Source organism: Metopolophium dirhodum, chromosome 1 (assembly GCF_019925205.1).
Source record: "Metopolophium dirhodum isolate CAU chromosome 1, ASM1992520v1, whole genome shotgun sequence".
Taxonomy (NCBI): Eukaryota; Metazoa; Arthropoda; class Insecta; order Hemiptera; family Aphididae; genus Metopolophium; species Metopolophium dirhodum.
Window position 1 is genome coordinate 20251127 of NC_083560.1, and position 27975 is coordinate 20279101.

The 27975-nt window shown below is 27.8% G+C and overlaps 2 protein-coding genes and 2 pseudogenes across 2 annotated transcripts; 3 read left to right on the forward strand and 1 right to left on the reverse strand.

The window, feature by feature from the left end:
- Positions 1-357: 357 nt before the first annotated feature.
- On the forward strand, positions 358-4898 carry LOC132937079 (uncharacterized). The gene is made up of 4 exons (XM_061003907.1): positions 358-607; positions 1265-1468; positions 2352-2485; positions 4499-4898. The coding sequence occupies exons 1-4, from the start codon at positions 514-516 to the stop codon at positions 4742-4744; spliced, it is 678 nt and encodes a 225-aa protein (XP_060859890.1). The 5' UTR covers positions 358-513; the 3' UTR covers positions 4745-4898.
- A 1475-nt stretch (positions 4899-6373) lies between these two features.
- Positions 6374-8082, forward strand: LOC132933780 (zinc finger MYM-type protein 6-like). The gene is made up of 4 exons (XM_061000058.1): positions 6374-6613; positions 6670-7253; positions 7318-7560; positions 7734-8082. The coding sequence occupies exons 1-4, from the start codon at positions 6374-6376 to the stop codon at positions 8080-8082; spliced, it is 1416 nt and encodes a 471-aa protein (XP_060856041.1).
- Positions 8083-10674: 2592 nt separating this feature from the next.
- On the reverse strand, positions 10675-27764 carry LOC132933791 (uncharacterized; annotated as a pseudogene).
- On the forward strand, positions 23021-23547 carry LOC132934122 (uncharacterized; annotated as a pseudogene).
- Positions 27765-27975: the final 211 nt, after the last annotated feature.

Sequence of the window (27975 nt, forward strand, 5' to 3'; positions counted from 1 at the left end):
TGTACAGAGTTAATGTTGTGTTTTATATTAATTGTTCATTTTTCTACAATCAGCTCTTCCATAGCTCTTATTTTCGTACCTTCATACTTTATATTTTTGCTGAATAGTAGATACGCATAAACACGTTATATTAATATAACATTGTACGGTGGGCGGGAGTACTGGTCGTTGCAGGCCTTATTATACCGTAAATATATTGAGCGGGTGATGAGGGACTACCACCACTACCACCACTACCACCACCACCACCACCACCACCGCCACCACCACCACCGCCACCACCAACACCACCACCGATGAGACGACCTATAAAAGGGCTAACGAAGGGTCTTTCGTAACCATTGTGCTATCCGTGGACTTACCTACTACTTTTCCAGTTTCTTACCCATCTTGTATTTTTTTCTCCTCCATTCTTGTATTCAGATATTTTAGTTTTGTTACAACCGTTTGTTTAACTTACATTATTTTCTTCGTCTTCTCAATTGGCCTGCAGTTACAAAAAACAACACCATAATGAATTCGATAGTAGTAGCGACTATTTGTGCTATGTTCATTACTTTCAGTGAGGCAGACATCAAAGAAGGCAGTCTTCCGAGTATTACAGCGCGTAAGTACTTATACAAATTTCAAATTTAGTTAGTAGTTGAATTGAATTTCTAATAGTATTAAGCTTTTTTCAATTTTGAAATATTTTTTTTTTAGATTTCGAATAAAATTTATTTTAATTATAAATATTACTTTACAATCATTGTTATTGTTATAATTTTTTCACTTTTTAATCCATTTAATATAACAACTGTGATCATAACAATCAATTTCGTGTAATTTTACACACATTTTAATACAATTTAAGAATAATGGAAAAAACAAAACAGTTGTTTGTACTATAAAAATAGTAGGATTTACTAAAATATTATAATCAAGTTATTATAGTTATTTGAACTGAAATATGCTATTTTAACTATATTTTTTAGTTAATTCAAACATTAAAACTCCATTAAATATAGAATATAGTAAACCTAACCATAACTAATAACTATATTTATATAGTAATAATAAGTAAATCATTTTAGTTATTTTACCTATTAAATAGTTATATTTAATATAATTTGTTTAACTATAATATAATAGTAATTTTTTTTTCCGTGCAATAAGTATAAGGATATACGATAACTATAAGAAAATTGTATTTGTATTTTTTTCCTGACACCCCTAACCCATTTTAAACACCTATACTAATAATTACGAATTTCTTTGCGAACAGACATTCCATTGTTGGAAAACATCAGAGATGCGTGTATGTTGATGGGAAAGGCAAATTATTCAGTGAGCAGCATGCGTTTGGATTCGCCGCAGATCGGTGGTTGTGTCCACTTCAACCAGAAAAAAACTGACGTGTTCACGACAAAATCATTTACCCTGTGGCTTGACACTTTGCAGAATGGCAAGCAACAATGCGGTCAGGAAGGTACGTGTAACAAATTATTATTTTAGAACAATACAGGATTCTATACTGCTACCTAAACTGTGAAAGCTATTCCAGTTTGTTAACAGTACCTTTAATAATCTTATGTAGGTACCTATTATATTACATGGAGCGCATGCATATTAAATACATTGTTAACTATATTAGTATACCTATTTCATTTGAAATTCATATTGCCCAGACAGTGCCATTTAACCAAATATAACTACTAAATTTTTCGTAAAATATAGTGTTCCTATATTAATATAATATGTATGTCAGTATGTTCCATAACGATTTTACTATAGCAATTGACGGTGCTACTTTTTATTACTCTTTCATACTTTCCTTTATATTTTTTTACACAAAAAAAAAAAATATATAAGAAATAACGATTATACGTATGTATTTATTTAGTTATAGTAATTTTAGTTGAAAACTGAAATAATGCATAATATTAAATTTAAAAAAATAACAAAAATATAATTTAAAATATATATATACGAACATATTTTTTTAGGAGTCTTGTTCTCAAATAATTTTGTTAGAAATAGAAAAGAATGTTTTAAATGTTATAACACTTACTATAAATAAGCATAACAATTTTACCGCACCCAACAATTTATGTTTTCCTCAAATGCCCCCTTTGACAACCCTCCTACACACTAATCCACAACATTGTGGTATTACACTGTTGAAATTAATTTATAATCTATATATTTTAGATAATAAATTGTCTGATGATTATTCAATGAGGAATAGGAAATACGGGCAACACTCATCCCAATGAATTTTAATATATAAATATAATTTAAAAATATCTTACAACACCATATTTATCGAGATTGCATATTATTTGTTCTGTCGTCTACGGACGACTATTCAGGTATGGAACAAATCAGATATTCCTGTGAGGAATTTTCCAAGACGTCGATAGGAAATACCGATGATGGAGCTAAGTTCGTACGTCTATACGGCCGAGACGTCAACAAGAAGGGTGTGGAAAGTATCAGATGTGCCGTAAGTACCTATAACAATTATGCCTTAAATTGGGTTCGCCAACTGGTGCATCTGAAAACATATTTGAATTCATTATAAAATTAACTTAAGACCAATCGTTCGCCTTTTTTCAATCCCACATAATCAATTTAAATATTACGTTTTCAGATTTCTAACTACATATTTCTAACTACGTCTTGATAGTCTGTCTCAAATAAGATTAGGTAACCTCAGCTATAGGCGGCTTCTGCGCGGTAATGGTCAGGTGCGCAAACACATGCTTCTGTTATACCTTTGTTAATTTTCTAACAATAGTCAAGCTTGCTTTTTGCAAAAGTAAAGATTTTTTCAGCCGCGGATCGTCGTCGGAAACCGACTTAAACGCTGGGTGAGGTGTAGGCGGTCAGGGGGTGAACAGTTAAATATAAGATAGGGTAGTATGTCAGCAGTTATATGTTATACAGAATTTAAAAACATAATTGTTACAGTGGTCTGACCGAACCAGACAAAAATTAGTCACCACCTAAGACAACTCTTATTTGAGACAAAGTACCAATGACTTTATCTAGATTTATTGAAACTTATTATTTTACTATGTTAATTAACAGTATACCCACTCACGTCTCACAGGTATATATTTTTCGGAATATAACATAGGTATATTTAATATGTACCTACCTACAAATAATGAATGGAATTATTAATAATTTTTTCTATTTTTTTCACCTACCTGTCTTTGAATTTTATAACATACACCTCTTATTATACTATGTAGGTATGCATAACCAATAATACGTGTAATTTTTATTATACCTAGGAACTGCATTTTAGATTAATTTAATTTTTTTTTATATATAGTGTTATTAAACGCTTGATACAATAATTTGTATGATAACATAATTATTTAAAAAATTCTAATTATTATATCGATGGCTAAGAGGCCAAAAGTTTAAGTCCAATTTTTATCAAAATCGTTTTATTAGTCCATAGGGTTTATCTGGGTCGTCTTTTTGATTCGGTAAAACATTACAAGTCAATATCATAATTAAAACATGTTTTATTTATTCTTTAATTTTTGTGTTCTTAGTACAAGATACGTTTTTTTAGTGCACACATATAACAAGTCATACAACATATAACATAGTACATATAACATGATCTAAGTATCAAGCGGTCAAATATAACAAGTCCGGACTTGTTACATTTAATTTTGGACGTGTAATGTTTTAGATGATACCTATTGAATTTGTTTATCTATTTATAAAAAATGAATATGTCCGGACGTATTATTTTAAAATATAAAAATTTTTAATTTTAAATTACGCTAAATAATATATCTTCAATTAGCATAAAATATCATTAAACACGGGTTTTATTTGACTAAAAATTTGATGAAAAATGGTATTTTATTAATTTTTACATTCAATAAAAAATTGCAATATTTTTTATATTTTTTACTTTTTAACTGCAATTATATAAACAAATTGATTTTTGTATCAAAAAAATTAGTCTTACGTTCATTTTAACTATTTATATAATAAATTAATTAGAGTTTATATTAAATTAACAACTTTTAATATGTACATCAAAACCTTATATGTCCACGATAAAAATATATTATAATTGCCATTCATAACAAGTCCCATTTAGATTTAAAAGGAACATTATAATTACGTTGAAAAAAAATTTCAAGACCTAAAAGTAATAATTTATGTAATCTAGAATATTTTATAAATAAATCAGCCGTAACACCGAAATAAAAAAATCTACAACACAAATGTTTTGGTGTAGAATAATTTAAAATCTTAAAACTGCTCTCCAGTAAAATGTAATGTTTGGGACATACAACTTTTGGCCTCTTAGCCATCGATATGTGTACTTAAAACGTATAAACGATAATTTTATGTAATTTTGAGCTGACGCCATACTTAGTCCATTTGAATCCGAATACGTGCTTCCCTTCTAATTTGATTTCCTTAGGTATATAATATTATGATTTGTTTAATTAATTGTTTTCTCTTTCTCTTTTTGAAGTTGTTCGAGAAGGACGTAATCAACAGCACAATTTTCCGCCTAGCAGTGAGCGGAAACAATTCTTGCTTTGGTTTGGCCAAGGTTTTCGATGACAAACTTTCGACGATCCCCGAAGGATCCAATTTTCTACGGTTAACAAGAGACCCAGAATACCAGGAACACCAATCAAGAGACAAACGTTCAGCGGTTAATCCTACCCCCACAGTTCAAAACCAGGACTGGTTTACTGTGTGGATGCTGGGTTAATAGGTTTTAGTACCTAAACCATTTTTTTCTGATTATTCACAATTTTTTTCTTTGTAAATGGAATTTTTTTCTCTCCATAAATAATAAAATAAATAAATAATTATTACAATAAAAACTTTCATAAAATAACCCAATTATGCATTTTATTTGTCTTTTAATTGCCAGTAGGTAAACTAACAAAATCTTTTAATTTTCTGTAATATAAGTTATAAGTGTGCCATGTAGGTACATGGGAATATTTATTTATAATATAAAATAATTAATATATTAATAAATATATTAATTTTGCATTATTGGTCTGTAAACATTTCAGATTTATACTGTTATGCTACCAAACATACCTATACTGGTTGGTCCATTATTTTCTTTAAGAATAAAAAAATATAAGTACCAAATGTCAATTATACCATTATAGTCATAAAGATAACATTATCTGCAACAATTAGGGTTCTGAATTTGAAATATTTCAAAATTGAAAATTTCTCTCTTCATGAAATATTTCAATGAAATTATGAAAAATATTTTTTCTTCTTTTATACGTGTTCGGTTATAGATGATTAGAAATAATACATTGATTACACACTGAAAAGATTGATAATGAATAACTTATCAATTATAATCACGGACTAAGATCATAGATAATAACATAATGGATAAGCCATAATCTATGATATCTTATCACACGTGCATGAACTTTACAAGAGGTCTTATAATAAAATAATAATAAAACCCTCTGCTAGAGTGAAAAGCGCTATATAAAATCAGTCTGTCTCTCATCCACATTCAGGTACGCAAACTCCCCGCACATTAATATAGGAATGCCCTATCCATTCTTTTATTATCTATGATTAAGACTAACAGGACTGGAAACGAACAATGGGTGCACGGTATATGAAAAGATCCACATCTGTTATGAAAAGTCAACAAGCGATTGTGGCGCCATATTATATTAGCATTTGTCTTTTTTCATCAGATTCATACACTGTTCTATGACTATTCAGTGACTTATTCAATTTTGTCGCCACGATCGCTCGTTAACTTTCCGTAACCAGGGCTCTTTAAAAACTTCTATTAGAGCCTTACCGTAATAGATCTTGTTCAAATGATAAAGATTCGTTTCCAGTCCTGTTTATCTTAGTCTGTAGTTATAGCATAGAATAACCAGAAGGCTGACTTTTTTCGAATTACACGGATTCTTATATGGGATAGATTTGCAACACCTGTTGGGATATCAGTGTAGCCCAGCGTTTCCCAAACCATGGGTCGCGACTCGCGGTAACGATTACAGTTATTTTAGCCGTAAATTGATAAATGCTTATGTTATATTTTATTTCATACTCTATATTTCTATAATCTATATTGTATATTGTATAATAATAATGAAGTCTAACTAGTATTGTAGAATAAATGACGTAAAGTTATTACGATTATGGAATATTTTTTATCTTATCGGTCATTGTGCTAATGACTATAGTCACTAGTCGATGGGATCGGTCTCGGTCGTTTGTCCATAATCCATAATATGCAGTTGAGCAACGAAAGGTACATCGAGACTACGAAATGTTTAAGTTTACGATTAAACACACATTTTTAACTATTTTAACACATTTTTACCTGATGGATAAATGAATGATTCGTCAAACTACAGCCAGAGGTACTAGCCAACCAGTCTCATCAGGCAGTTCAGTACAAAACAAGAAAACATCAGGTAATCGTAGTTATAGAACAGATTTCATTAAATTTGGATTTCAACGTTATGAAAATAATAAAATGGTTCAACCACAATGCGTTGTATGTGGAGAAATTTTAGCCAATGAAAGTTTAAAACCCTCCAAATTAAAAAGCCATCTTGATACCAAACACCCAAATGTAAAAAATAAACCTACCTAATATTTTGAACTCTTAAATGACCAGTTTAAAAGTAGTACAAATGCAATGAAGACCTATTGTCACGGTACAGTTTCTGCTGCGAAGGCTTCATATTTATTAGCATATTTGCTAAAAATAATAAACCTCATACTATTGGTGAAAATCTTGTTCTGCCCGCTGCAATAGATTTATGTACAGAAATATTAGGAAAAGAAGCGGCAAATAAATTAAAAACAATACCAGCTTCAAATAATACTGTTCAGAGACGCATTGTTGATATAAGCGAAAACATAAAACAACAATTATTAAACAGATTAAGCTCAAAGCCCATGAATCTATTTTCTATTCAATTAGATGAAAGTACAGACGTTCAAAATAAAGCTATATTGTCTGTATTTATAAGGTATTATTATGATGAGAATATTCACGAAGATGTTTTGTATTGCAATAGCTTGAGCACAACAACGACCGGTGCAGATATTTATAGCTCTTTAGACAATTTTTTTTTGGAAAACAATATTCAGTGGACAAACTGTGTAGGTGTAACTACTGATGGTGCGGCATCGATGACGTGTAAACATGTTGGTGTGGTACGACGTATAAAAGAAGTACCTAGCCCCAGATGCCGAATGGACTCATTGTATGCTTCACAGAGAGGCACTTGTGTCAAAAAAAATGTCAACTGAATTAAATAAAGTTCTTAGTGAATCTGTTAAAATTATTAATTTTATTAAATGTGGAGCATTAAATGGTAGACTGTTTTACAAACTCTGTGAAGAAAATGAACAAAACGTTAAATCACTTTTACTTCATTCAGAAGTACGTTGGCTTTCTCGAAGAAAATGCCTATTCAGACTATTTCAACTTCGTCACGAAGTATTAGAATTTCTCGATAGTAAAAATTCCGATTTTAAAAACTATTTTTGTGACAGTAAATGGCTAATAAAGTTGGCATATTTAGTAGATATTTTTATCATGCTTAATAATTTAAATTTGTCGATGCAAGATAAACATTTTGACATTTTTGATCAACCAAAAAAAATTGCTTCGTTCAAAAAAAAATTTATTATTTACAAAAAAAAGTAGGAATAGGAAATATTTATATGTTTTTTATACTTAGCGAGATTCTAGAAGAAGACAACTCAGCGAATGTCAATGATATCAAAACAATTATTTCATTGCATTTAAATCAAATATCAATTGCATTAATAGTTATTTCCCAAAAGATATTCGCGAAGATTTCTATTGAAGAGTTGAACTTCAATACGCTTCTTGGAACTCAGATTATCGAACTTTCCTGTGATAAAACTTATGAAAATAAATTTAAAAATGAAACTCTTGTAGATTTTTGGTGTGCAGTATATAATGAATATCCAGAACTTTCAATTAATGCAATAAAAAAACTATTACTTTTTCCAACCACTTATTTGTGCAAAAAAGGATTTTTACCATGGCTAATGTTAAAATAAAACAAAGAAATAGATTAGATGTCACACATGACATGCCCATCAGTTTATCTGAAATTGTACCCCAGTGGGAAATTTTATGCAATAGCATCCAGAATCAAAATTCACACTAAATTCAGCAATTTTCTATTAAACTATTTATTTATTATACTTTTATAATTTATTTTATTTATTTATTAAGTTATTATTATTCAGTATATTGTATTTTATAAAAAAACTCAATGATAAAATGGAAATTATAATTAAAATCTTATTTATTTACGACACACTTTTTTTTTTTAGCGGGGGTTCGCGTACCCAATAAAGCTTAAATTTACGGGTTGCCATTGCAAAAAGGTTGGGAAACGCTGGTGTAGCCTGTATAAAGATAATAAAAAATTGTACAACCACAGAATAATCTGTGGTACCGTATAACAACTTATGAATACAATAAATATTGTATATAATTTTACTGTATAATAATAATTAAGAATATTTTCAGTTAAATCATGGCTTAAATATAGAATGTATAACTAAAAAAAAAAGTTTAACTTTAACTTTTATGTAAAACACATTAACTAGATAGTCACATGAATGCTATTTATTTTGTCATGGTAAATCATTAATTACAAAATGTATATTTATTTAAATTTTTTTAATTAATAATATTATAATTTATAATACATAATACTAAAAATACAATATCTTAAAGAAAATTATTTACAGATGTTTTAAAATAGATTTTAAATAGATATTTATTTGTTTTGTTTCAACATCATAGACCTATTTAAAAATCTAATTGCAGTAAAAATACTAAAACTTATAAATAAATCTATTAAACATTGTTAGTTAAATAATTCACAAAGATGACTAAAACGTACATTACAAAGTAGATGTTTCATTGTGGACCCGATATTATTATTAGTTGCAATAGAAGGAAAGCTATCAACAAAAATATCTTCTAATTTAATAACATAATTATAGAATTCATTGTGGAGCATTACTAGCTTACCAAAATTGGTAGTCATTTGCAGAATAAGATTTGAAGAAAGCTAAGGGAAAGGACTGATCCAACGTTTTTTGATGATTTGCATACTCTATACAAACCTGGCATATATGTTTCTCCAGACATTTCTTCATAAAGTATCCACACACATATGTGTAAGCATTACTATCCGGAATGTTTAATTTCCTGTAGCCAACAGTACCAATTTTAATGGATTTAAAATTAAAAAGATGATTTTGTTCTTTGGAAACAAATAACTGGTTTATTTTATTAGTATTTGGTTGTTCGCTGACATGAGTAAGTATTTGATTGAGGTCTTCTAGACAGTTATCTCTTGGGGAATGTTGAAAATACTGAAAGCAAAATATTTTTTTAAAAGATTGAATAAATTAGACAGGTGTAGGATTTGTACTGTTACCGTGTTACTGTCTAAAAACCCCAAATAAATTCTCAATACCATTTTGATTCAAACGGTCTGTAGAAATGTCATATGGTTGGTTTGGGTTAGAATTTAAAGATTTCCATAGCATTTGTAGTGCACTAATAGAGACTAACCAACCATTAATAAAATTTGTTCTATTAGTAACATCAGTATCATTTTTTTTGTTTATAACTTTTAAGTTTGTAAACATTTCAGTCATTTTTATTCGATGATTTAACTGAGGTGATGCATTATTAAAGGGCCTATTAAAAATTTTACCATTAGGAGTATCTCTAAAATTAAATATGTCAAACAAATTATCCATGTCATTTACAAAATGTATTGTTTTTTGAGAATCTATTGGTAAAAATCCGCAATTTAATGCTGTGGACATACCAGCTGCAACAGTAGCATTAAAAACTTGAGCTTCTAACCTAACTTTCATTTCATCAAAAGGACCGGGATGAATATGAAAATATGTTAATTTAGGTGCCATACAGAGGTTACATTTACTATCATAATTGTGAAAATTATCTAAATGTTTTTTATCTTCATTCATTTTCAATAAATGTTTAAAAAAAATGTTACATGTCAATTTCAGCAGATGAGGGAGATCAAACATATATATAACTTGCTGTCCATCAACTTCAAAAAATGGTTCCTTAGGAGAAACATTATTAGTAATTGAAAAACAAATGAAATTTGATCCTTGATCAGTAATGAAGCATTTAACATTAAGATTTATATTTCGTAATCGGCGAATCGTTGAAAAAATAATTAAATTAAGATCTGGCTCAGAACAGCTATTTGAAACAAGGTAATGGGCAATAGGTTGTTTCCAATTGTATTTGATTCCTCTGAGCATAAGAGCAAGTGCGTACTTTGCAGGTTCATATGCTCTAAAAGAATTTGATTGGTTAAAACCAATTATCTCATCTTTACTAATATTATAAAATTAATTTTGTATTATTGACATCTCATCAGCACATAAAAAGCAGTCCAAAACGTCGGGACGAAAACTACTTATTTTAAATTCTAAAAAGTGAAATAGGCAATCATTTAAGCCAGGTTTTAAATCGTATTGTGAAGTTACTCTTTATAAAGTGCAAATAGAAGGAAGAGAAGAAGATTTTTGAAGAAAATGAAATACCATAGGGCTAAGTAAATATACAGTTTAAGCAAATTTTTTAATTTATTTAGAATACCGTTGTCCACTTTTTGACTTATCTTTATTTACGATATTATTCTTAACTAGAAGGTAGACTGTTGGCGATAAATATTGTTTACACATTTTCATACAATGTTCAACAGTTGTAGTCTGCTCTAGTTGTTGTTCTAGTTCCTTAATTGAACACAAAGCATTGGATAGTTATTCTTGAAGTATTCGTTCCCTTGGAGTTACACAATCATCTAAACCGACACAATCATCTAAAAGAACAAAATATTGTTTTATAATACAAATAAAGATTTATTTCCCCTTAATTAATTGACTTACTTTTAAAATATAATGTTGGTATTGCTTTATTCGATAATCTGGTTTTTTCAACATTTAAGTACATTTTATTTTCAAAATGAAGTGAACACAATCTGTGATTTTTATTTAAAATATCAGGGTCAATAGTAGGTAAATTGATTGGCCTACAATGTTCAATCCAGACAGCACATCTATAATTGTTAGAACTATTAGTAGGGTGTACTAAAACAATTATTTGTAATGCATGATAGAAAATAAACATAAATGTATTTGATGGATATTGCTCATTAACACATACACTATATAATGACTAAATACAATTAAGTTACGAAATAGGTTGGCACATTTTTGATATTTCTTACCTTGCGTGATCCTTAGGAAATCTATGGAACTTAGTATCATTTTGTTTTTTCCCAAAAGAAATACTGCTGCAAATCGCCAAACAACATGAATGGCCACCCGAATACATTGTAGTACAACAATTACAATTAAAAATTTTATACTCAATGATAATCTCAGAATAAAAAACAAATTGTGCAATGTGCAACAGAAATTTCAAATTCAAAGAACCAACAAATAACGCAGTCGTAGACCAATTATCACTGAAAAATAAAATATTTACACGTGTTTATCTATAATGATAACATTAAAAAATGCGCAGACTCAGTTTCAGCAGCAAAAGATAATTTATAATTATTTTCGAATCCTGGCTACACTGATATACCAAACATTTTTCACTGATTTTCGAATTCTCATTAAGTGAAACTTCTGGTTATTCTGTGGTTATAATTTATCACTTATCAACCAAGGTTTACGAATTACTACAATATGTTATTGATCAATGGTTATAAATGCTTTAAATAATTATAAACTTATGAATTAAGTTTGTAACTATATAACTGCATAAAATATGGTTTAATTATATTAACTGTATTATAAAACCGGTATCAGTTTATCACTTATTAATTGAAACCCCATTGGCTATTAAATTATTATTATTATTCGTCATATTTTTTTTCGCCAAATTATTGGAACATGTCGTTGTTATTTTGTGTATTAATTTTTCATATTGTATCTTGGACGTTAATATAATGTATTTTTATTTATCATGAAAAATTCATGAAATATTTTAAGAAAATAAATGTCATGACATTTTAAAACCCTAGCTACAATACATTTCATGGGCTCAACAGATTATTTTACGTATTACATTTTTAATGAATACAATATACTCACTGTTCCGCCAAAGATTTCTATTTTTAATAAATATACCTATTTGTAAAAAAAATTACAGGCCATTTTTTTTCTTATTATAATATGTAATCAATTGCAACCATTTAGATGAACAAAAAATCATGTATAAGATTAGTACTCTTAAGCTACATATAGAAGTTGAAAAAATTAGCTATAAACACCCTCCGAGCTTCAAGTAATCTATTGATATAACTTTTATTGAAAACGGTCAAGTCGTTTTTTGAGGCTTTTAACTTTGAATGAACCAATGTCCAATTTTAGTTGAATAACCCGACATCAGCAGTGCAAAATTAAAAAATACAAAAAATAGTCTATATAGGTGTATTTTGGTTTTGGTATTCCTACATGAGTTCTCAGACGAATTTACGTCGGTGTACATAGCTTCGTGAAACAATTTTACCAAAATGGACAATTTGATTATGGTGGATTAGATGTAGCACTAGATATAAATCGAAAGTGGTTCAAACTACTCTCTGAACTCTCCGAAAACATTGCATTTGAAAAACTCATTGTGTATATGATATGTATTAGAAGTTTCAAGTACCCACGAATAATATTTTTAAATAACTACAAAATAACTAAAATAGTCTGTTTTTGAATATATAATTTTGTCAAAATTTAAACTTAAAATATCTATAAAAAAAACTATATATAATTTTTTTTAGATTTTTTGGTTACAGTATGAATTATTTATGATCAATCTCTTATAATAATAACAAGTTTATTTTGTCAATATATCATTTTACGGTTCAACAAGAAAATACAAAAGAATAATAAGTAAATTAACAACACTAAAGAAAGTAATGTAGTACAATAACAATTAAGAGGACACAGTGATTTTTATAACCAACATTATATGTGTTCCCTCTTTTATTTTTTACAATATTTTAATTTTCAAGTGAGTTATAATAGGTATTAATATTTGAAAATGTTTTTAGTTATGAGTATGTAAAATATTAATATTTGAAAATGCTGATTACTCACTTAAAAAATTTAATATTGTAAAAAACAAACGAGAGAACACAGATAATATTGTTACCTAAAAGTTTGATATTAGGTCAATACACTTTAATAGCAAAACAGACAGCACCCTATTGCGAATGAAAAAGTGCTACATCTTAAGTGTGTAACACGGAGACAAAACGTGCGGGTGTAACGTCCTCTTAACATTAAACTACATTGACTCACTTCTAAAAAGCTAAAAGCTTGTGTTAATAAGTAAGAGTTTCTTATAACTAGAGCTTGGAACTTAATGCACTCAAAAAGTACTAAATTAAATATGCATTCACTTATACTCTTAAAAAGTACAAATATGCATGCACTTATGCGCTTAAAAAAGTACAAATATGTCTTAAAAATATGCACTTATTTAAAATGTTCCCATTAAATGACATATAACATAAATACAAATTTAAAAAAAAACTAGGGATTTGAGAATAATGATACAATAATACCTAATTAAAACTCTCAAAAAAAATTAATTGCAACTTTTTCAAATAGTATAATCAATTTATCATTGATCATTAATTTATATGCTCTAAAAAATGGTGAAATGAGGAAATATGGGATTGAAATTACAAAATCACTAAATATGCAAAAATATGCATTACAAACTTTTAGTATGTTTTTCGGAGTGTTGTGAAAATATTTTCAAGATAACTGATCAATTAATTGAATAGCCCAATAACAACATACAAATACTCGCCCTACTTATAACAATATAAATTTAAATAGAAATCACTTATTAAATTTTATGACCAACATATAACTAATATTAATTAAATAACAAAAAAAAAGTTTAGGAAAACATTTATAAATCATAACTAAGTGTAACATGATCAAACTGACTATGTTTAGTATATAATTTTAAAGAGTTAATATTATTAAAATTAAAAAGATTTTAATTTAATTTACGAAACTACAAAGCACATTTGTAAAAAGGACTTTGAGAGGTAACAGTCTTATAAAATGTAATAGAATTAAGGTTAGAATAAAATGTATGTCTAGTATTATAATTATACTCAATAGTATTCAAAAAATTTCTGTATTAATATACAAGTAAAAGCAAAGATTTATAATATAAATTTGAGATGCATGGGACAACAAAGTCAATATAGTATAGCTAATTTGTTGAATGGCTTTGAGATAATGACTTTTATTAAACCATTAATAGTAGTATTTAAATGTCATCTTAAAAAGGCAATCCATAGCAGACTAAAGACAATATGACAACATATATAAAATTCTCAGCTGTTGCTCGTTACAAACTATACATAGACACAAGTATAGGTACCTTCATAATATTATATAGAACCTAGTGGCACATAGAAGGGGAGGATACTGGGAGAGGGATTCCTCGAGTGGCAATTTTTAGGGGCGGGAAAATTGTTTTGGTTTACTATTACACAGAACTAATATCTTATCTATTTGGTCTGATATAATTATTATTAAAATAAAAAAATAAACGGTCGTCTATTTAAAATGCTGTACTTAAAATTGAAGAAGATGAAAAAGAAAAACTAACAATTCGATGTAAAGCAAATGGTACATAAAATACTCAAAATACTTAAATCATTAGAAATATCATACTCGTAATTTTTTTGGGAAGAATATGACATAGGTTTAATATAGGTAGATAAAAATAAAACTTCAAAGTGCAAATAATGATTTAAGTGTTGTGGTTTAGCTATATTTATAATTAATTAGCTAGATTGGTGATATTCATACAGGTAAAGGCTTTTAAGTCATAAAAAAAAATTCTTATAATAAATGTGGTATCATGAACTTCAGAATTACTGAAAAACGACAAAAAAAATAGTGATGACAATTCAACAGAAAATATTGGCATTGGTTTTAAAGTAAATAAATATTTTGTAATATGTATTAGACTAGTTAAACATAAGACAAAAATGTCTGTGTAGGTTCCTCTTAACACATTCACTGCGGATGATACCACATGGCGTGCCTTGTTCTTATTTTATCAGTGTTACGATAAACTTACTATGGGTTATTTTCATTTTTAAGAATTTTGTTTTTTTAAGTCTCACAACAAGTTTACTCAAATATTATATACCGTAAATGTGTTAAGAGAACAGTGAAAACTTAAACAAATCTAGAAAAAGTATTAAAAATATATTACTATGTTCTACATGACTGCTAAGGGTATTATAAATTCTATGTTTCATCAAGACAACCGATACCAATAGGTATATACCTAAGTTAATTCTTTGTTTCCTAATCTTTTCATGTGGGTAAAATATTTACTTTAAATCTAGATTCGATTGTTTCTGTGACTAGTGGCTAATCATCACCATGACATATTGCAATACGGTTTTTTGTTTCTGTGGCGGAACCACATAGCCATTCATCTTAGTTGTTGAAGTATGCTGAAAAAAAAAATATTATTACGTATTATTGGTTTAGTTTTTAATTACAATTGTTATATTAATGACTGAAAACAAATTTGAAATGTATTCAATTTTAATTAGGAACTCACTAATTTTTGTATGGTCGTCCAATTTTGTGTAGTTTATGTAATTGGCCATAATTATTATCGTTCCAGTTTTTTTTAGTTATACTGTTGGATTTTGTTAAATAGGTACTGTTAAATAATCTGGAAAAATAAATAATGATTACTTGTGTGTAATACCATTTAAAAATGAAAGTATAATAGGGTATTGTTTGCTTAAAATTCAACAGGTAGTTATCTAAAATATATTACGTTCTATAATCAAATGGATTTAAAGAACAATGTTGTGAGACTCGCAGTGTCGTAAAGATTACTGTGTAGTGAGTCTTCTAATTCATTTTTGTCATTGAAAATTAATTTACAATTTTATTTCTTTGGTTTTTGAATCTGTACGTATGTAAAAAAAATAATCTTCAGTATTTATAAATGAAAAACTAACATACATTTTTAAAAAGATGTTCAAAAAAATGATTATATTTTCCAAATAACATATAAAATATTAATAAGCCCTATACTACGCGGATTGAAGTACCCTAACGTCCACAGCGCAGCCTGTGGTCGTTTGATCGTGCGACTTATTTCGGAATGTTATCAGAAGCGGAGTTTGATTGATTTGATTCTGCCATGTTTCTATTCTTCATGGTCATACCCATGATTGAAGATATACAGGTTGCACATCACCCTATAATAAACGGCTTTCAGATTGATTTACAAAGTGACTATATAAAACAGCTTTTAATAATTAATTACTAGCACTTGATGCAACACTCAACTATTTGTGTCGACATTTGGAACTAATTTTACGCCTATATATCTATAATCGGTTAATTGTAATACTGCCGCTTGGAGCACCACTCGTTAATTTTTGCTAGTAATTTCATTCACGCCTTATCAGTTGCCGATGGGCAACCTGTTTGTCTTTAATCGTGGTTACACCCCTGGTTCAATGTAAAGAATAATGTTTGAGCACACTGCTTTTACGTTGCCTTACGTTGGCCCATACACATTAAATACGTACTAGCATAGATAGATAGCTGAAAAGTGTTAATACTTATGGTACATTTTTAAATATTTTAAATACAATTTAAGACTTTTTGAGCGATTATCATAGACCATTAAAATAATTTTAAAATTTTCTCAACATTTCAGGGGGCTGCAGCCCCCTCAGTCCCTCCCCTGGCTACGCCACTGTAACCTAACTTTATATTAATAGTATAACCTAACTAGGATATTAAGCGTCGTGCGTATTTGTGTGTCTGTGAAGCTACCATTGTTTTAACCGTTGCGTAGAGTTTGCTGAAACAATCACATGTTACTATTCGCAGTATTGTCGTTTCCGATCGTGTTAGCCCTGATGTAGTTGTTTGCAGCTTTGCTGTCGTTAGATCGTGAGCCATAACGTCGAGAGGATTGTACGTACTCATAATACGGTGAGTGATCACTGAACCCATGTGTTTTCCTTTGCCGATTTTTTGTGTTCTAGGTTCTAGATCTACAGGCATTTCATACTACACTGATCGTTTAAATAGTTCCTGTCGTTATATCGGTTTCTAAGTTACATCCTATAAAATACACAGAACCCTCACCCAGCCAATTATCCGTATACTTGTTGTGTAGAATTTCCACGCACCTGTGCATAGTCGGACGTCGACTAAGTTTCTTATCTTGAACAGATTATAATATTCAGTATTTTGGTATTTTTTTTTATAGATTATGAACTTAATTTTTGAAACTAAATTAATTACAATAATTTATCATGTTTCCATAATAATATGATAATTGATAACTGTATAATATCATGTTTGTATTGTTATACCTTATACATGTTATATTAACACACATAAATGTAATATAACGCCGAGGAGGCGACTTGAACATGCGCTTCACTATTTCTATTATACACAGTTACACACACTAATGATCAAAGGTGGGCATTAACTAGTTAGTTTATTTTCTAATCAACTTATGAACTTAAATAGTTGAAATTACAGTTGAAATAACTTAGCTTTTCTCAATTGGTTAAAAAAAATCCATCAAGTTAAAAACATTTTGAAATTTTTCATTTATACCTAAATATTACTATTACATATGAAGGTCATGTACTCATCTTCACGTATTATAACATTCAATTGCTATACGATATAAAAAAATATATTTGTTAAATTATTAATTTGAGATTAGTATTTAATACTCATCTCAAATTAATAGTTTAAATTAATAAATAATAGTGAAGTAAAAGGGTATACAGTATACATTATGATAAAAGTTCAATAAAATTGTTTTTTATAATTTATAAATTAGAAACTAGAAAGACATATTTTACTCTTTATGTGATTTACATACTAATTAAAAAAAAAAGATTTTACTTTTTTTTAACTGAGTTAAGTTAATATTTTTTTCTATATTAACTGTTAACTTATCGAGTTAAATTTATAATTTGTTAACTGTTAACTTTTAACTTATCGATCTTGTGTCCTTTTAACTTAACTTAACTTGAGTTAATTATTTTCATTAACTTGCCTACCTTTGCTAATGATCACTTACTACTCACACATTTACAAGACCCGCTAGAAGTCTACTACTTGCGTCCAAATTTAATACCAGTAAGCGAGTTGTGTCCAGCAAAAAAACATTCAATAAGAGCCATATATATTATTTTCGTCCTGGTATACCTATTTTATAATCTAATTGCGTACCAAAAATAAAGATATAATTGATATCAAAATGTTAATAAAAAAAATTATTATATAGAAGTATAAGTAATAAGTAAGTTAGGTATACAATTCAGAATAAAAATAATGCATGTGTTTTACATTTTATAATTTGTTTTTGTAAATATTTTGACTTTTCAACATTTTATTTTCATTTATCTCATTGTTTTTATTAATTTTTTTAGTTTATAGGTAAAACGTCAAAAAATCAGTTTTTCTCTGGGCGGCGAGCCACCATTTATGAATAATGGGTGTATCATCCCGGGACTACCTGTACAGGTAATTCTAAATTTAAAAATAACTTTACTTAATAATTAGTTTGATAATACAAAAACAAATTGTTAATAAATGTAATAAATCAAAATATATTATAGTTACTAAATAATAATTTACTTTAACAATTTTTTAGGGCAAAAGCACATGGGACTTCTACTGGTCCTAAGAAGTATAATCCTACTTTTTATACTAAGCGTAAAAGATTTGAGTATCCACCACCTTATCCCATTACTCCGCCACATAATACTCGACTGTCATGGAAAGCAGTGCCACCAAAACCTAAGATGACAATCCAAACTTCAAGAAATAGAGTGACATTAATTTGGAACTTAAATTTGACTCCGAAGATAGCAGAAATCCAGAAGTACGAACTGTTTATATGCCAAGAGACTGATAGATATCCATGCACCTCATTGTGGATAAAGAAGAATTTAGGAGCACTTATGTTGCCTATGGGTTGTGATCTAGAAGATTTTGATTTTGGATATACTTACTATTTTGCTCTGAGAGCGGTAGATATCCATAATAGGTGTGCACCTTTTGCTGTCGGAAAAATTAAGGTTTAGATTAGCAATTTATTATAAGTATTTGATGTAAACTTTTTATTATAACTTAGTTATTAGTAATTAGCTAATGAGTTAAGTATTGGAAAATTATATTTTTAAAAAGTATTATTAATACTAATAAAGTCATACTGTTTTTGCAAATAATTCCACATGTAAAAACAAAAATGCGCCTGGTCAGCCATGATATTATATAACAAGCTATAGCAAGGGTGGCCAAAGCGAGTCAGTTGTGTGCAGCTTTAAGTTATTTCTATAAATAAATCATAATATAACTTAACCATAATATTAGAATTATTTACATTACATTAGCTCAATTGAATTAACAGTGGAATTTTCTGTTCAACGCACAGATTTTAAATAAAATTACATTACAAAATTTATAAAGAATAATTTTACTTTACTCAGCAAATTTCCTCTATTCTGAACTTATTGTTGTATAATGTAATTTCTATATACAAATTCTAATACAAAATAATAATCTATTTTATATCTACTTTTATAACTTCAAAGGCATAAATATAACTCATAAATAATACCAGGAGTAAAGAAAACTAATATTAAATCTGTTTTGTGTTCTACTACTTTTAGCAAATGTAACTTAATTAATGGAGATATAAAACTTTATAAATCTTTTAAAAAGTTTAAGATGCATATCAGGTTAATCCTTAATTATGATATAAGTAACCATCCAGTAAAACAAATAACAATTTGTTATTTTTAATATTATTGTTCTATGCTATTTGTTTATATTTATTTATGCACCTATACCTACTACCTACTTAATTTATTCTGTTTTAAATTTTCATAATTAAAAAACAAAAAAATACTGTATTATAATTTATAACTAACTCTTTCTTTTTAACACAAGCTCTGTTTATAAAAAGAGAATCAGAAATTAATGTATATCATCTATTATATGTATACCTAGATATTATGTTTGTTTTTTGGTGTCAAATAAATATTATTATTTCACTATTATATTATATTCTCATGGTGTGGACAGAGGTACATCAAGGGGGGTGGGCAAAAATAGCAGTTTATCTAGATGGCAGAGGTGGCAAGAACAATTTTTTTTTGGTTATTTAATTGTAAAAAATAGCGTTTAATGAATTTTGGGAGTCATTTTATGTTTGGTCCCATATACATTGTCTCTTAATACGGCTCTGGGTGAGCATAAATAAATGATTAACTGATAGATTACATCATGAGTGACATAATAGATAGGTATGGTATAACAGAAAACCTATAAAATGGTACCTAGTGTTTGTCTATACTAGGAAATTGTATTTAATTACTATACAAAGGGCAATGAAGGTAAGCGGTATGCCATGAATGTTTAATTGGTGAGTAGTTTACAGTCAGTTTTTTAACTGTGTTTAAAAACACAATATATATTGTACTGGGCAAATAATAAATTTATTTTAACAGTAGGCACATAGTAATAATTTTGGTATATTTCTGTTTTACCGGACACCCTTTTTCTTACAATTTTTTTTGTTTTAATTTATGTAGTTAGATAATACTATTAACTAAAATTTGCTATAACTTTAAAACTAAGTATGGCCATCAAATTCTGACTTATATTAAGTTTAAAACAAAAGAAATGCAAAAAAGGGTGACCGGTAAAACAGAAAGTTCAACAAATTTTTCTGTTGGTAGTAATTCAATAAAAGACACAAAAAAATATTTATTACGGCTAGAATAATTTGTGTGTGTTTGCAGAAATAATGATAATATCAATACAATAAAAAATGGAAATAATACATTCGTGGGATTTCAATAGGGAAATAAATAATTTTCATACCCGTCTCCATAACTAATTTTTAATATAATTTGTGCATAACTTACTAAATTTAGAGATGAAACCTAGTCGCAATAATGCAATACAGCACTTTTTGGAATAGTGTTACAACTTTCAATGGCGATAATAAGTAAAGTATTAGTTAAGACTTTAACGAGTGAACAGTGAAGTAAATAATACTTACTATAATATTTTATTATAATAATGTGCTCATGTGCCCGAGGTTATAAATTTTATGTTGTCGTCTTGCCGTCTTAGTCTACAGATATTTTATTGTATAATATATATTATATATCTATTTCTTGGCAATATAGTGATGATGAATTCTTACTATGTGAATTTCGGATAATCTAACCTAACAATAATTTATGGTTTTAACTTGGTATTTAAATAGCAGCCTAAAATTATAATAGTCGTGTCTAGGCAGTAATCTTTTGCCACAATTTTTTACGAATAAAAAGCAATGCTTTTAAATGATGCCCACGATCTGCAGCAGTCAGGCCGGCTTGATTTTTAAGTTATTTCCAAAATTTGTTTGGAATATTTTAGTTTTAATTAGGTATCAACTATCAAGGCAGATTAAATTATTCAAATTGGTTAAGTAGATTTGACTATTTAGTATTTAGGCTGTAAGCTTCTATTATTTAATACATGTATTAATTATAATAATTAATTTAATCATACAAATTATTAATTATGAAGAATATGATTTTTTTAATAGTAATTTTGATTTTACAGGCTAAACATAATATTGATATATTGATATATTGATAAACAATTCAACTGATACTCAAGTTACCGCACAAAATATTAATAAGCGTGCGTCAGATGAAGACGTGTCAAAGAAAAATAAACAACTGTCCATAATTAATGCGTTTTCTCAACCTTCAACTATTAATCAAGGTACCTATGTTAAGAGAATGTCAGGCGTCAGCGCACTATTTTTTTCTCTCTCTTATCCACGCGAAACATAAACAAAACGCATTTACGCAGAATCATTTTTTCTATGTTTTTAAGTAATCTTAGAGTAAGAATCATAAAGATCTAAGAGATCTAGAATCAGTAAAATCACCCATTATAAAAAAGATAGACAATAATATTTTTGAGTGAATGATTTATTGATTTGTCTAAACATTTGCTCAAACAATTATTTAAACATCATTTAAATTTACAATATTTGTTTGTTTATTTTGAAAGTCAAATAACAATAAAATATAAAACCAATATATCATTCCCTCAAAAATATTATTCTCTATCTTTTTTGTAATGTATGATAAACTGATTTTACTCTAAGAATACTTAGAACATAGAAAAACTCATTCTACGTAAATGCGTTTTGTCAATGTTTCGCGTGGGCCAGAGAGAAAAATAAATAGTGCTCTGACATCCTCATAATATTATAATATATTATTTATTACAAAATTGAAAATATGTACATATAAATACATTAAACTAACTACATATTACATATTTTTAACATTTTAAAGTAGGTAGTACTAGGTATGTTTATTAAAATTTGAGACATGTTATTTTAAATACAAATTATTTCCCTATATGATATTATTTATAATTTTTGTTAAAATATTTTAATAATTTAAGCTTATGCCCAGTATTAGGCATAGATGATAGATAAAATTTATAAAATCACAAATAACTATAGCTTATTAGTGAATAGAGATTATAAAAAAAATTGTTTATAAATTAAATTACTTATTTCATTTTTTCTTGCATCAATACAATATTGTGAATATTGTATAAAGTATAAAAAGATTGTAACTCAATTGTTGATTACATAGACACATTGGTTGTAACTTATAACAAAAAAAAAAAAAAATGCCTTTACCACTTTATGATAACTACTTATTATAATTACAAAACTAAACAATTGCCAAATAATAGGTACATTGTAACATGTTACTTATGTAGTTATGTATCATAATAATAATTTTTTTTTAAAATTATATTTTTAGAAGTATTAGATACTATGATTACCGAATTTGTGGTTATGGGAAATCATCCTTTTAGTATTGTAGAAGAAGAAAAATTTAGATATTATTAAGATATTATTGCTAAAGGCTTTCTAAACGAAAATATATTTATCGGAAAACCCTTATAAATAAAATATCTAAAACAGCTATTAATATGAAAGAATCATTAAAAAATAAATTGACGTCAACAGCTGTAAAATATGTCTGTGTTACTACTGATGGTTGGTCTGTTTACAAAAGCTAAATTTAAATACAAAATACAATTTTACATTTAAAATGTTAATTAAATTGTTATTATTAATATGTGTGCAGTAGCTACATTGGAATGACGGCTCATTGGTTCAACTACGAAACCTTATTACGAGAGTCTGCAGTTTTAGCATGTAGAAGAATTAAAGGAAGGCACACCTATGATGTCATTACAAATTTGATTTGTGAAGTATTTTGTGAAGATGAAATTACAAATAAAGTTACAAGATTGGTGACAGATAATGGATCTAATTTCGTTAAAGCATTTCGGTAAGCATAATTTTTATAACTGTTGTATATTGTAATGTAATCTTGATTGTTTCAATTCATCATTAAAATAATTTAATAAAAATGCATATATTATTTTTAATTTATATAAAATAGTAGACTAATAATATAATAAACTATTTTTATAATTTTTTATAATTATTTATACTGACTTTTAAATATATGAATTAATTTATTATAAAAACTTAGTTAGAACATTTATTGATCTTGATTAAGATGATATAAAAAACCAAAACATTTTATACAATTGTCAATTAATCATCTTCATTTCTAATTTTAAATAAGTAAATAATTACATTGAATATTTTTATTTTTATATTACCGAGTTTTTGGGTCAGAGATGAAGACTGCAGCAGAAGTATGGTTGGACCAAATTCTTAATGATCATATTATGATAATGATGATGATGATAATGTAGAAGTCATAGAATTATATTCTATATTATTATAATGATGATCAGGATATTCCATATAGTTTACCACCTCATCATAGATGTGCTAGTCACACCTTAAATCTTGTTGCTACAAAAGATAGCGAAAACGCATTGTCTAATATGCTATATAAGAAACAGGCAAGATCAACGTTTGGAAGGATGCAAATACTTTGGAATAAACAAGATAGATTGAGCCAAGTTGCTGATAAAATTCATGATTCCCTCAATCTATCCATTCAAGTTCCTAATATGACCCGTTGGAATTCCACGTTTAGAGCTGTTCAGTGTTTAAAAGACCAATTAAAAAAGGACGAGGAAGAAGTCCTAAATATATGTGATATTGCAAACATACCTAGATTCGATAAAAAAGTTAAAGATTTTATGACTGATTATTGCATGGTATGTATATTAATATTTATTTTTGATATTAATCATATATTTTAAATAATTTGTTAGCTTTTTATAGGCTATGGAACCCTTGGTAAAAGCCCTCGATGTGTTATCAGAGGACAAATCAGTTTGTATGGGCTATCTTTTACCAACAATTAAATGGTTATCTAAACAATTGGAACAGTTGAGTTTAACTAGTGGTTGTTGCAAAGCATTAGCTGCTGCTTGTGCCCAAGGTGTGGACAGGAGGTTTAATAATATAAAAAAAGATACCACAATGATTTTAGCGGCAGTATCACATCCAAAATTTAAACTGAGGTGGCTAAGTGGAGATAAACAAAATGAAGCAAATGATCTATTACAATCAGAAATTGATGCAAATCCAACTGACCATAACAACGATGAAATTCGTTCAATATCATCTCCAGGTGAGGACGAATTTCTCTCGAATATCCAGAAATTGAAAGATTTCTTAAGGCTTCTTATACACCTGATTTCACAGTTTTTAATTCAATGACATTGGTAAAGAATATTTTTATTAAATACAACACAGCTTTACTATCCAGTGCTTCTGTAGAGCGATTGTTTAGTGTTGCAGGGGACATTTGTTCTAAAAAAAAATTGTGTATGAGTGATAAAAACTTTAAAGATACCCTATTGTGTAAAATTAATTTAAAAACAAATAAATAATATTATTGTATTTTAAAAATTAATGAAATAAAGAAAATGTTTTAATTAATTAATTAATTAATTTAATAAGTAGGTATATTTAATTAGTACTTTTTTTGAATAGTCATATTATGTAATACCTATTATTATTGTTATGTAAATATGTATTAACTGTACATATTTTTCAAATTGTACTTTTTTACTATAAGTAATGTTTTTCTGGTTACATAATTGCCCGCATAATGAAAATTTCTAAGCAATTTACAAAAAAAAAAAATTTTTTTGTAACAAGAAAGTAATGAGTTACTTTTCTATTTGAAAAGTAAAGTAATTTCATTACAATTTTATTAGAGTAACGAGTAAAGTAACATAATTACATTTATCTCTAAGTAACGAGTAATGTAACTTAATTACTTTTTAAAAGTAACTTACCCAACACTGGTACTCTATTATTTAAACATAAAAACACTACTATTTCAGCACACGTGCATGGGCACAATACTATGTTTAAAAAAAATATTAATATAAATATTCCTAAATTTAGAACTAATTTTGCACAATCAGGACCATATTATGTTTTCATAGATTTCTGTATTAAATTTAAAATGAATCCGCAAGACTTTTATAGTCCCCTTAGTTTTAAGAAACTTGTTATCGATATCGTTGTAAATAAATTGTAAAATTGTAAACATAGTACATAATATAAATTCTGATTAAGTTAAGTTTTTTATTTGTATACATTTATGATCTACCTATTTGATTGTAAATTAATTTTGGAGGCATGAATTAGAAGTATAAGTATTTATTTAATTAGAACTCTCATCTCTGCACAGCCATTGGCTTGGAGATAACCAACTCTTATAATAATGATAATATTGTATTATGTATTACTGTTGTAGTTGGAATAAATAATAAATAATAATAATAATAAATAACGAAATATCTAAATTAACATTTTGATTTCCTGCTATAACCTCAGAGTAAGTTTTAATAGTTGTATTATTTTATATCATTCATTTTTTCTAAGACATATTTAAATTTATTTTTAATTATGTGGACTATGTGAACCTGGAATACTTCAAAAATAAATTATCATAATCGATATACTAATAATCATGACACACTTATGAGTGCATTAACGTATTCTTAGAATGCTTGTAAGGAAAAACCATAATGTGAAAATGTACATCGTAGTTAAATTTGTATTGAAAATTAAAATAAGAAATAATAATTTGTATAATTTATCACGTGAAGTATACAAATATTGCAAACATTACAAAATTGTTAGCTAAAACAAATCTTATTTCCAGATTTTCAGGGAGATGGGTATATTAAAACCAAAGTGATAAAAATATGTCCAAGTCAATTTATGCATGTCTGGGTCAAACTTAAAATATTGTTATCACCATATTATATCTTAACTATATATTTACTGAGGACAAAAATGTCTATAAACTAAATTTTTGACTGTTCACCTGATAATATACTAAGCTTACAATATCAGGAAAAATGCATTACCTTATATTTGTTTAATTGATGAGTAGTTTCTTTAAGCAATGACTTAAAAAACAAAATTCAGATTTCTTAAAGCAGTACCTAATTTTTGTTTTTATTTGTCAACAATCTTTCAATAGTTCTAATAAAACGTTTCATTCATGCATCGCTTCCAAATTGTTGTCAGCTATGAAACCTGCTATTAAAATACAAACATAAAATAAGATTCAATAAAAAAATATTTGATTCCATTGAATGTTTGTAAATATTTACCTACCTTCACAAGTTGGTTATTCAGAAAACAATTTCAAGTTCAACAATGAATCCATTTTAGCACCAGAAGATGTATCTTTAACTCTTTCTACAGTACTGTCAAAAGTCTATTTAGATTTTGAAGTTTCTCTGTTCATCCTACAGCTATACAAAAAACTATGAGAATATTTTAAACACAAATATGAGCAATGCAACAGTCGTCGCGGAACACTCACGGCATGTCCTGAGGTGTCTTACCAGCACTCAAAAAGTTTTCCTGGCCAACGCTTGATGGCTGAATACTTGCATGTTGTGTAAAGATTTACGATTACCTTTTACTGACACCTAATATATGAAAACACCAAAAGATTATTGAAATTTAATTATTGTGCGGACGTGCATCCATTTTAACACCTGCCGAAGCTCACTATATTGTTATCGGTTCCCTTATTCGAAACAGTTATTTTTAAGATTAGCGAATTTAAATAAGTGAACGGGTTTACAATACGTCTAGACTAACAAGCGAGGCGCGGTGACTTTAAAAATTAAAAAGGTTAGATTAGTTTTATTATCGTAATAACCACGACTGACAATTATAGATAATAATTAATAAATAATGAATAGGTACAACTTACTTGAGGATGGCTTGGTCCTGAATAAGACCATATTTAATCTTTAGTGAGTCGATTCGTTTAGATTTCAATTATGTTATAACTGAATACCTATACATTATTGTAAATACTAATGAATTACGTTGCAGTTACATAATATAATACATTTGAAGACAACTGTAGTCCATAAAATTCATAAAGTGGTACTTAGGTAAAATACAAAACGTATTGACGCAATCGTCGTTAGAATTTTTTAAGTATAATCACAGATCATGTTATACAATGTTCGTATTATAATCATTAATCTGTAGTGTAAACAATAAATTAGGAATCGCTTTTAGTTTTTTACCATAAGTAAGTGACTTGTCGCAGTTATAATTTTTAATACATTTTAGTCATGATAATAGTACGTTGTCTTATCATATTATCACATGATAACATGAAGTAACCAAATCACCGCGACCCGTCGACGTATTACCCATAGACCAGACCTATGGTGTTACCATGCGCGGTATAATATACAATGTCTTAGTTCGTGGGCGTGACCGCTACGCGACTATACCGC